Source organism: Nicotiana tomentosiformis, chromosome 5 (genome assembly GCF_000390325.3).
Source record: "Nicotiana tomentosiformis chromosome 5, ASM39032v3, whole genome shotgun sequence".
NCBI classification, from domain to species: Eukaryota; Viridiplantae; Streptophyta; class Magnoliopsida; order Solanales; family Solanaceae; genus Nicotiana; species Nicotiana tomentosiformis.
In genome coordinates, this window is record NC_090816.1 from 36,292,612 (window position 1) to 36,305,493 (window position 12,882).

Sequence of the window (12,882 nt, forward strand, 5' to 3'; positions counted from 1 at the left end):
AATACCAGTCAAGCATCCGCAAGTCCAAACATAGTGCGTCTTCAGAAATGCACACTCTTCTCAGGTAATATAAAATAGTGCCAACATTCTTCTAAACATGTGAAGCTGTCCATGCTATCTAGAGCTCATGACCTCCCCTTCAAAACTGAACCATAAACTTGTACATGCAAATCTCAATCCCACACGTCGCACCGCATCTATCATGTCATTATATGAAAACACAGAAATCCCATTATCAACTCTGAATCATAAGCAAGATAAACAGTCCCTCAGCCAGAAACCTTCCACTTGGCCCTATCACAACACACAATAAACTCCTCATACTTGTAGAAGACATCTGCCTCAAGCCGTGGTCGATACCATCGAGAACTCTTCGAAAACCGTTTGCACATAACCAAGCCATTAGAACTGAATCCCTCTAACTCAACCAAGTGATGTAGATCGTAAAGCCCAAGATCATTGCCACAAAACACCTACAAAGCCTCGCCACACCAGAAGAACCACAATAACCGATCATTTCTATTACCATGCCGACCCGAACCACTACCAAGCTGACCCATTTCTTCGAGTCTCTCTCGACTTGCCTTCAAGTTTGCACTTCTCTTTGCTAGTACACTACGGTCCTTAACCCCAAGACCACCACAATAGGCATGAAACCACGTCGTCCTAAGGCCCATAAGCCACTGTATTCCCTCTTAAGCACCCAATAATGCTGCAACTGAGATACCCACTCTAAAGAGACCTTCTGTTAATTTGAAGCTCCATCCAATGCAATCTCACATCTTATCCATATACAATTTCGGAGAACCCTCAAATACCACATATGAAACTTGAACTCATTAGAACCTTCTCGAGATTCATCCACTCTGCTCTGATATCCAATGCACCGCCCAAACGAGCCGAGCGACTAGTGTCCCATTAGCACACAAACACCAAAAGAAGTAACCCCCACCTTAAGCAACTGAGTGAATCCCTTCCCCTTGCACACTACATCCACTATGATTAACCAGCCTGAATCATTCCAAGATGTCCCTATGCCCATAAAGTATAACATATCATGCATCCAGAAGTTCCTTAATGCCATCATCCTCAAAACCAACCTCTTCAGGTCATAACTGATCCATAAATATGCCTTAGACTGAAACTAATATAACATATGACCATGCAATCTGATTGTCGATAGCAGACTCTCTCACTAGGCTCGAAGCCATATAACATAACATCAGATAAATCACGATACCCTTTATCCATATCTACCACGATACTACACTGTAATTCAATAAAATCCTTCATAAGCTCATGTATCACTAATAATAAAATACCTCATATCATCTGCTAAGCGCATATCGATCCCCCTGACAGTTGTGCAACCTCCTTCAAGGCGATCCAAACTAAAATTACAACACATATAACCCACAGATATAAGAAAACACGCCCCAAAAACATCATTAAGATCACACATCTGTAGACCACCCCGCAGGAGATAACCCACATGCTTAGCCTCAAACTGGCATCTCTCTATGCCCTTTTATGTCCACAACCACTATGCAGTCACTTAATCTTTTCGAGGCTAAACTCGTCAACAAGACATAAGAGTATACTTTATTCCACAACTGAGCAACTAAAATATCCCTAACACACTCATAACTCAAAATTGTTCAACACATCAAGACAGAAATCAAGCATCCATAGTCCTTTCGCATCCGAAGCAAAATTCTTCTCGTCACATCCAAACCGTCTTAGCACATTCCTCAGTCATATAATACTCACCATATAGCTATCCAACCATTCATTGAGCTATCAATTCTACTCCTAGGGACACTATCAGACATATAAGTCCAAGAGCATATACTCACACAATGAAAACCATTGAGCCCAATATGCGATCTATGCCTGGCCTCAAGACCCCAGACTAGCCTATAACCAAAACACTGAGAACACATCTCACACCTCATCCATGATATCACAAGTTGTCGATGCACAACTGATACCGAGCGCTCACATAATGCACGATTGGATAAAGAAATCAATGAGATACGCTTGAAGCTGAATCAAGGCCGCACGATAAGAAAACAAAGATGGAAGTGTTTTCTAAATGCCTTGTAGGCTCTCGAAGATAAGTATGGACGTCATCGTACCGATCCGCAAGACTCTACTATACACTTGCTCATAACTCGTAGAACCTATGAACCTAGAGCTCTGATACCAACGTATCACGACCCAAAATCCACCTAGTCATGATGGCACCTAACCCAACCCCGCTAGGTATGCCAAGTAATAGTCAACACAATTTTAATGAAAATAATAAGAAATCAATAAGTGAAATAACTGAATTTCTATACAATAACCTAAGGATTCGTAGTACAAGTCATGAGCCACTAAGACTTAGTTTTACAAAGCTGGTGTGAAAATAGATATAATATTTGTTCGGAATATACATAAACAGATTACCTAGCCAAAGTTACTAAGGACAAGTGGTAGCTATATCCGGAAAGCAGGTACATCTTCAATGCCAGCTTCCGCCATCCACAACAACTTAGCTCCAAGATAAGTACGCAAGGTGAAAAAGTATAGTATGAGTACCATCGACCCCATGTACTCAACAAGTATCATAACTGACCTCAGCGAGGTAATAGAAGCAAGAATTATAAATGATACTCGCTAACAACTATAGAACAATAATATGATCAAGTCATGAATCACATATAAAACCACCTTGGTTCACACAATAACTTAACATACTCTGCTCAGTCAGTAATCCATCATATAAAGAAGATATGTGAATAAATCAGATAAACAACCAAGGAAATTTGCAAGTAAAGATGAAATGCAATAACCAAATATCAATCCGTTGCAACGTGCAACTCGATCCAAATTGAAATCACAATACGACTCTAAGGCCCACAACAAAATCTCAATAATCGAACCAAAACACTGATCAACTTTCCTCATAACACATCAACTAGAAACCCATCGATTTCTCACAATTTGCGAGTATACGATCAAGAAGAAAAATGAGAGGGTGACCCTAGGGGGATGGATCCATATCCACACGCTGTATGGACAACTCATGTGCTAATAATATTAACCACACAGACAAATCACGTGTTGCACAGATAACTAACGTGCTACACGGACAACTCACGTGCTAATAAAAATAATATTTCGGATCCGCACGGACAACTCACGTGCTCAATATCACAATACGCATGGCGGCGTCACATGCTCAATATTATTATCCGTCCAGCATGGTCATAGACCCTATATCATTATCCGCCCGATGTGGTCACATGCTCAATATCACAATCCACCCAAATCAATGTTCAAATCTCAAATATTCACTTTAGAAAGGTTTTGACAAAACCCCCAATTTCTCTTTTAGATTCATCACTCAAATGCCAAAATCAAATATGAAATCATGTAGAAATAATCAAATTTGAGTAAAAAATACTTACCCCAATCCAAATCTTGAAAATATCCTCCAAAATCAACCAAAATTGAGCTCCAAAACACAAAATGTGATAAAATGACTCCACCATCATATATATAAAATCTGCCCAGATATCTGTGCACCTACGAACCAATTAGCTACATCTGCGGCGTCGTATCTATGACAAGCAACTCACATATGTGAGTTCCACTGAATCCCCAACCAACCACATCTGTGAACACAACCTTGCATCTACAGACTCGCAGATGCGGAAAGACCTTCGCACCTGGGCACACACCCAACCTCCGTTGACATCGCATAAGCAGACACCCTAGCACATTTGCGCTTTCGCTTATGTGGTCAATCTCCACATTTGTGGACTCTACTCCCAAGCCACCTCTTCTGCGTTTACTTACCAAATACCATAGATGTGCCATCGCAGGTGCAATTGCACCACGCCTGCCAACCTTCAACCAAACTCAACCACATTCCAGGTGGTCTGAAACCCACCTGAGCCCTTTGGGACCTCGTCCGAACACACCAAAATATCCCAAAACATATCACAGACATACTCGAGGCCTCAAATCTCACAAAATAACATCGAAACCATTAATCGCACCTCAATTCATGTTTAATGAACTATTTCAAATTTTAAAATTCCAAACTTACACCGAACACATCTAAATAACTCGACATCACCTCAAATTTTACACACAAGTTCTAAATGACATATATAACCTATTCCAACTCACGGAACAAACATCCGAGCCCGATAACATCAAAGTCAACTCCCTGTCAAGCCTATGAACTCTACATACCTTCAAATTGCCAACTTTCGCCAAATAGAGCCAAAACATTCTAGAAGTATCAAAATTCAATTCCGGCATACGACCAAGTCCAATATCACCATCCGAACCTAACAGAACCATCATATAAGCACATTCCTCAGTCACATAATACTCATCATATAGCTATCCAACCACTCATTGAGCTATCAATTCCACTCCTGGGGACACTACCAGACATATAAGTCCAAGAGCACATACTCACACAACGGAAGCCATTGAGCCCAAACTGCGTTCTATGCTTGGCCTCAAGACCCTAGACTGGCCTATAACTACAACACCGAGAACATATCTCACACCTCATCCATGATATCACAAGCCGTCGATGCACAACTGATATTGAGCGCTCACATAACACACGATTGGATGGAAGGAAATCCAAGAGATATGCTTCAAGCTGAATCAAGGCCGCACGATTAGGAAAAAAAGATGGTAAGTATTTTCTAAGTGCCCTGTAGGCTCTCGAAGATAAGTATGGACGTCATCGTACCGATCCGCAAGACTCTACTATATACTTGCTCATGACTTGTAGAACCTATGAACCTAGAGCTCTGATACCAACGTGTCACGACCCAAAATCCACCTAGTCGTGATGACACCTAACCCAACCGCGCTAGATATGCCAAGTAAAAGTCAACACAATTTTAATGAAAATAATAAGAAATCAATAAGTGAAATAACTGAATTTCTATACAATAACCTAAGGATTGGTAGTACAAGTCATGAGCCACTAAGACTTAGTTTTACAAAGCTAGTGTGAAAATAGATACAATATTTGTTCGGAATATACATAAACAGATTACCTAGCCAAAGTTACCAAGGACAAGTGGTAGCTATATCCGGAAAGCAGGTATATTTTCAATGCCAGCTTCCGCCATCCACAACAACTCAGCTCCAAGATCTGTACGCAAGGTGCAAAAGTGTAGTATAAGTACCATCGACCCCATGCACTCAACAAGTATCATAACTGACCTCCGCGAGGTAATAAAAACAAGAATTATAAATGATACTCGCTTATCACATGTACAATTCATAAATCTAACAACTACTGAACAATAATATGATCAAGTCATGAATCACATATAAAACCACCTTAGTCCACACAAGAACTTGACATACTCTGCTTAGTCAGTAATCCAGCATATAAAGAAGATATGTGAATAAATCAGATACACAACCAAGGAAATTTGCAAGTAAAGATGAAATGCAATAACCAAATATCAATCTGTTGCAGCGTGCATGTGAACAACTAATTTTTGACCATACCCAAATTCTATACTATTTTGGTGTAAATATTTTCTTTAGGTCTAATTTATATATATATATATATATATATATATATATATATATATATACTTATAGAACATATTTTATTTCTATTTGTAAATATAAAAATGAAAATTTATAAAAAATATATGATTTATTCTAATTATAATTATAATAAATAAGTTAGCTTTAGTATTTTTCTTAGTATAATTTAAACTACAATGTAAATATTTCGTTTTCTTATGTATATAATATTTAAGTCTAAAAGTAAGTTGGTTAATATATATATATATACCTATGTATTTTACCTTCTTTTTTGTTTAATAAAAAAAAGATTAGTAAAAAGTTAAAAAAGAAAGAAGAAAAAAGCTACAAACTAACGAAAAGCAAAAGACAGCAAAAAAAAAAAAACAACGGGTAAAATCTTGAAAGATACAAAAATAAAATGTTATCTTTACTAATTACCCAGCTCACCCCAATCCCCTAACTTCCCATATTTGTTTGCTAAACTCCCCTCTCCCTCACGTCTCCTCTCCCCACAATTCTAACTCCCTCACGTCCCTTTCCCCACTTCCCACACTCTTCTCACCACCTACTCACATCAGTTATACAACCCACACATCTATATATTTTGGACTTCACAAATGAAGGGGGTTGGGGTTTTTTTTTTTTGAAAAAAAAAAAAACGTAAAAATAAGAACAAGGAAAAGCTTTGGAAAAAGCTTGAACCAACACCATCTCCTTCACTTTCCTCCATTGAAGACTCCTAACAGCCGGCCACTCCTCTCTAGACCCCTATCCGTCACTCTCTTATTCAAGAAGTGAACTTCTTTCAACCTTTAGCCGTTAAGTCACCTAAACCAGCCACCACCCACCCTAAAACCAGTTAGAGTTTTCCCTGTTGATGTTCGAGGTTGAAGAGGTCCATTCAAGGTGAGGTTTTCTGGTCAGTTGGGCGATGTCTTGTTCGAGGTTCACGGTTACGATCTCGTGAGCTTGGTATTGATGTGTTCTAAACAGACGTGGCTAGTAGCTAGTAGTTTTTGTACATGAAGTTTTATTATAAATTGAAGAAGATGTCATATTAAGGAGATGGGCTAATGCTCGAGGTTTACCTGTGCAAGAGGGTCACAAATTTCTTACTCCAAACCTCAAAAATATTTGTAACATTTCTTCCAAACTGGGAATACAAGTTATCACTGCTTTTGCTTTCTCTACTGAGAACTGGACCCGTTCCCAGGTACTCATCCCACATTGCAACTCCAACTTTAACCTCGTTCCTATTTTAATTTGTTGGCTTACTTTGAACTTTGAAATGGACCTACGTATTCATATGTGTTCGATATTAATTATTTGAATTATATATTTTCTCTTATCATAATGGCAAGCATGTTCGTTCTGAATAAATATATAAATTTTCTTTATAATTCAATTAGTTTGCCAATAGATATTAGCAGTAACGAAAGCCTCATGCATTCGTGCAAACGAAGTGATGATGATGTTTTTTTTTCTTAAATATATATTTGTCCATGAGAAGTTTCTTTACTGACTTTTCCATTATAGAAGTTTCTTGGTTTAAATCTACTAGTAATTGGTCATAAGTGTAATTTGTTAAGTCTGCTATTTTAATGACGTATTTGGAATGTGTAATGATCCTATGGTTTTATTTTATTATTTTATATCATTGTTTAATAGTTCAGATGATTACTAATTTATAGATTATGGCCTAACTTGTTTAAAAATTAATACTTTAATTATCAAATGCTTTTAACAACTTAAATATATCAGTGATCTTGCTAATGCTCCTTAATTAAAATTTTACACTTCATCTATAATTGACTTCCATAACTCATGGCCTCACAATAGTCTCAAAGTTTAGAAAAAATAATGAACACTGTTAGTATGCTTTAGGCGCGTGTTAACCAATCAATTATCGTGATTACGTACATGTTCGCGTGACATAGTTACGATTTTCCAAATTAAAGGCAAAGTATGCGTTCGCGCAACTTTGACAAAATATTCTTAAAAATAATAAAGTGTTATTAATTGTGTACACGTACGCGTGACATGATTCATGACATACCAAACAAAACGAATACACGTACGCGTGATTCGTTTCAAGATAATTCCATAGTCACAAATAATCAAGCAATTAAAAGCGGTTTAAGATGAAAGTGCACAAAATTCCCTAGAACATAAAATATCTAGAATTGGTTATGCCAGGTATAATTATTAAAAGCGACCGTGCTAAAATCACGGAATCCGGGAGTGCCTCATACCTTCTTCCGGGTTAACAGAATTCCTTACCTGGTCTTCTGTGTTCGCGGACCGTAATTCGGAGTCAAAACTTCCTTGATTTGGGATTTCAAATAAATCGGTGACTTGGGACACCATAATAATTATCCCAAGTGGCGACTCTGATTAAATAAATAATTCCATTTCGAATAATGTCACTTAAATTGGAAAAACGCCTTTCTTTCTTATCCCACGAGAAGAGGGGAGGTGTGACAGCTCTGGCGACTCTGCTGGGGAAAAGAACCCAGAACTTTTGGTTCAGGGTTCAGAATTTGAGCTTGTAATGTGATTTATACTTGGCTTTATTGATTGTATGATATTTGTGGGCCTAATGTGCTAATTGTTGCTTATTTACCGCTTTGATACTATTTGAACTGTATTAAATTGTCTTCTTACGCCTCCCTTCTGAGTCTTTTGAATTTATGGTGTACACGTACGCGTGGCCCACTTTTCTGTTAGAAGTCATACCAATTAGAATGAGGCTGGGTCAGTAACTAGGCCGGGTAGACTTTCGTGCTCCCGGTACATTACCCCTACCTCGGCTCGAGCTGTCCGCTTGGGTAAGCCAGGTCTAAAACACTCCCCTTAGGATTTAAACCTAGAATAATATAGCCTCATGCCGGATCCCTAGTAGGAATGTTTGTTTGCATCATGTGCATTTGACTTTGGGGATTCAACACAGGGATTGGGTCCGTCTAGGACAGGTGTACCCGAAATTACAAGACCATCCTGATGCATCTTATGTGCTACTTGTGCATTATGTTTGATTTGGCTTGTGCATGTTGACCGGTTTCTAAATAAAATAAAAATATAAAAATATTGAGGGAAAACCAGAAAGAAGAAAATATGAGGGAGAAAATTTACCCGATTTTCGAAAATTTTAGTATTTACCCCAAAAAAAAAGCCTGAAAAATTCAAAAAAAAAGTGTCATCCTATTCCTGAAATTTCTACGAACTACGCGGGTCTGATTCTCACCGGATGTGAGATACGTAGGCAACCTTCATAGGGTTCGGCCCCATTTTTATAAAATAACTAAAAAAAAAAGAAAAAAAAGAAAGAAATGTGTCTAGTGTTTTTTTTAATCAAAAAACAAATAAGCAGACCCAACTTCGGTTAATCCCAAATCGTTCCTGTTAGATAGCCTTAGAACATCTTCAAAATTGTTGAAGGGCTGTTCTTGCAAGAGCGGACGTGTCTATCAATTGGAAATCACTTTTACCATAATACCCTTCCCCCGACCCTAAAGCTATCCTTGAAAGTAAGAAGGGGCCATAGTTGCAAAAATAGCCACCTTTTCTTCGGTCACAATTGCAAAAATAGCCCCCATTTTCGTTGATTTTTCTTAAAATTGAGTTATTTACAAAAGATTGTTTGCAAAATGAGTGCATTGGTTCTGTCTCTTGAGACTAGTGTCAACCCTAACCTTAACCACCCACAGGTACAAAATGAGCACTGTCCAGAACACACCATTCATAGTTGTAGACGAGGCTCCACTTCAGCTTCAGATGTGGTGGTATGATTTAGGAGAAGATGGTCAGAAATGGGTCACCAAGCACTTGGGAGCCCTTACAGATATTATGAAAATTAAACCACGGGACGATTTGATTGAGGCACTAGTGACTTTTTGGGACCCCGTTCACAATGTCTTTCGCTTCTCCGATTTTGAGCTAACTCCCACTTTAGAAGAGATAGCTGGATATTCCGGGTTTGGCAGGAATTTGAGAAACCAGGAGCTCATATTCCCAAGGGCTCTTTCTGTACACCGATTCTTCGATCTTCTGAACATCAGTAAGCAAATTAGAAAGACCAACGTAGTCGAAGAGTGTTGTTCTTTCTACTTCATGTACTCTAGGTTCGGGCAGCCAAATGGGTTTGAAATGCATGAAAAGGGCCTTAACAACAAGCAGAACAAAGACACATGGCATATTCATCGTCGCTTCGCCTTCATAATGGCGTTTCTGGGAATTATGGTCTTCCCAAACAAGGAGCGGACAATTGATACCCGCATAGCCAGGGTTGTACAGGTCCTCACTACCAAAAAACATCACACTCTTGCCCCGATCATTCTATCAGACATTTATTGGGTGTTAACTTTGTGCAAGTCTGGGGCAAAATTCTTCGAAGGGTGCAATATTTTGTTACAAATATGGTTGATTGAGCATCTCCGACATCGCCCCAAGTTCATGAGCTATGGTCCGAGCAAGGACAATTTCATTGATAGTTACGAAGAAAGAGTAAAAGATTACAACTCTCCAGAAGGGGTGGAAGCCTGGATATCCCACCTAAGATCTTTAAATGCAAGTCAAATTGAGTGGACTTTGGGATGGCTCCCGCTAAGAGAGGTGATACACATGTCTGCCCTAAAAAGTCATTTGCTGTTGTTGGGTTTGAGAAGTGTCCAGCCGTATGCGCCACACAGAGTTCTAAGACAGCTAGGAAGGTACCAAGTAGTACCTAAAGATGAAGATTTGAGTGTGCAAGTTATTGAGCTACACCCCGAAGCCCCACTCCCCGAAGCTTTAATCCAGCAAATTTGGAATGGTTGTCGCTACTTGAAAGATGATACTCAGGTGCCAGATCCTGCGAGAGGTAAGGTAGATCCGGGTTATGCTATATGGTTTGGGAAGAGGTCTCGTGTGGATGATGTGCCAGAGCCCAAAAGGCCCACAAAAAGACCGCATGTTCAAGCCTTTGATGATAAAATCCAAGAACGGTTGGCCTGGGGTGAACGGGAAAAGGGATACAAAACAACTATTCATGCCTTAGAAGAAAGGCTGAGAAACCTCAATTTTGAGAAAGACTTGCAAGAACAAGAAGACGAAGGGGAAAAGAAGAGTCTGATCCGCAAAAATGAAGCCCTTTGTGCTCAACTTCAACAGATGAAGAAAGCCTCTGAAGTGCTAGTGAGAAGTTGGAAAGACCAGAGAACCATTGCCAATCTGATGGAAAAGGTGCAAGATTATGATTCCCTCTTGGCAAAGACTGAAAAGGCGTTGGACAAAGCCAAGGAAAAGATCGTACAGCTAAATGAGACGGCCGAATCAAGTAAAGATCGCCAAGTAACAAAATTTGAAGAAGAGAGGGCTCAATTCGAGAGAGAAAAGGCCCATTGGGTACTTTTAGAAGCTCTGCTCCATGCACAGTTGGAAGAAATGAGAAGGTACAAAAGAGAATACCAGCATGGAGATTTTGATAGGGAGATGGCTCAGGCGAGACTCGAGCAGGCTAGACTTCGGGCTCAGTTGGAGTCAGCCTTAGATCGTGAGGGACACATAAGGGAGATAGCCACCACTCGCCAGCAGCAGTTACAAGATCGAGACCAGAATTTCCAGTACTTCAAAGAGCAAGTCCATAATTTGGCTGTTTATACCGCTCAAAGTTATGTGAACTGCCAAGGGATGGATTATGAGAAGTTTTTGGAGCATGCACCTACTTTTGCCCGTCATCTTGCAGCAGAGTTAGAAAGGATGTACCGTACATTAGGGGGTTAACCAGGGCAAGCCCCACCATGAGCAGATGTTCCAGTGTTTGAAAGCAAGAAGATTGTGGAGTTGAATTATAGTCGTAGTTGTTAGAACTTTTTATGTAGTAGTTATGTTTTAGTTTGAGTCATTGTTGAATCTTTAAAATCACTGTCTTTTAGTCTTGTCAAAGTTGGGCAAGTCATTTTCAATGTAATGTCCTTTCTATTATTGTATTATTTCGTTTTGTTTAAAAAAAAAACTACTATTATTGTTTTCCCCTGAACTACGTAATGGTCTGATTCATGCGGCGTCATGATACGTAGGTAATCCTCATCGGATGCGATCATAACCATAATTAATCTAAAAAAAATGAAAAAAAAACCCGTTAAATTCAAGATGAAAATAAACCAATAAATCAATAAGCCGGGATGAAACATAAAGCCTTCCAAGATCATTTTAGAAATGAAAATGGCATTAGGTGCATGACATATAATGTGTGATTAATATCTGCAAAATGCCTAACTCTAACACGTTTGTTGTTTGTCATTTTAAAAGATAAAGTAAAACAGAGGTGGTTGGTTTGTGGTTTAAACTGGCGACTCACCCTTACAGCACAAGATCAAAAGGAAAAAGTAGAATGGCAAACAACAGTGAGAATGAGTCAGATAATGATGATGTCCATGGACAATTGGTTGAACAAGGTTCAGGACTGGTTGAAGAAGTAAGAGTGTTGAAGCAACAATTGGCAGAGATGTACCAAGCCTGGGTGAATGGACAAGCACCGCCCTCACTACCCATAGGGCCTTCGGATAATCTTCATAATGTGTCAGTTGCCACTCAAGTGCCTATCTCCATAACAAGTAACCCATTGTACCAACCTGGATTCAGTTCGAGCATTAACCTTCCCACTATCCCCAGTACCTCCATTCCATGTCCTCCAATCGCACCTCTCAGAAATGACCCACCTACTATACCCATTGTCTATACTTTCACTGTCCCTCAACCGGCTCTTGCTCAAAAGTCCAATAATGATCCACAATTGGATGCTCATGATGCCCAACATTACTCTCCAGAACTGACTTTAAAGGTTCCAGATTCATACAAGCCTACTCCTCATAACGTGTTCCCAATTGAGATTGAAAAGCCCGAAAAAAATATGGAACAAGAGGAAATGGCCAGAAAAATGAAAAGCTTGGAACAAACCATGAGAAACATACAGGGTTTGGGGGGCCACAAGAGTGTTTTGTTTAACGATCTATGCATGTTTCCCCATGTTCATTTGCCACCCGGCTTCAAGACCCCCAAGTTTGACAAATATGATGGGCATGGTGATCCCGTTGCCCATTTGAAGAGGTATTGTAACCAATTAAGGGGAGCGGGAGGCAAAGAAGAATTGCTCATGGCTTATTTTGGGGAAAGTTTGATAGGAATTTCTTCAGAGTGGTTCATAGATCAAGACATCTCTCACTGGCACGTTTGGAATGACATGGCTCAAGATTTTATCCAACAGATTCAGTACAACATTGATATAGTACCAGACCGCTCCTCTCTCGTCAACATAAAGAAGAAACCAACAGAAAG

The 12,882-nt window shown here is 39.3% G+C and overlaps 1 protein-coding gene across 1 annotated transcript; it reads left to right on the forward strand.

The window, feature by feature from the left end:
• The first annotated feature begins 9,282 nt into the window (after nt 1–9,282).
• On the forward strand, nt 9,283–11,328 carry LOC138892168 (uncharacterized). The gene has a single exon (XM_070175874.1). The coding sequence runs from the start codon at nt 9,283–9,285 to the stop codon at nt 11,326–11,328; it is 2,046 nt and encodes a 681-aa protein (XP_070031975.1).
• The last annotated feature ends 1,554 nt before the right edge of the window (nt 11,329–12,882 follow it).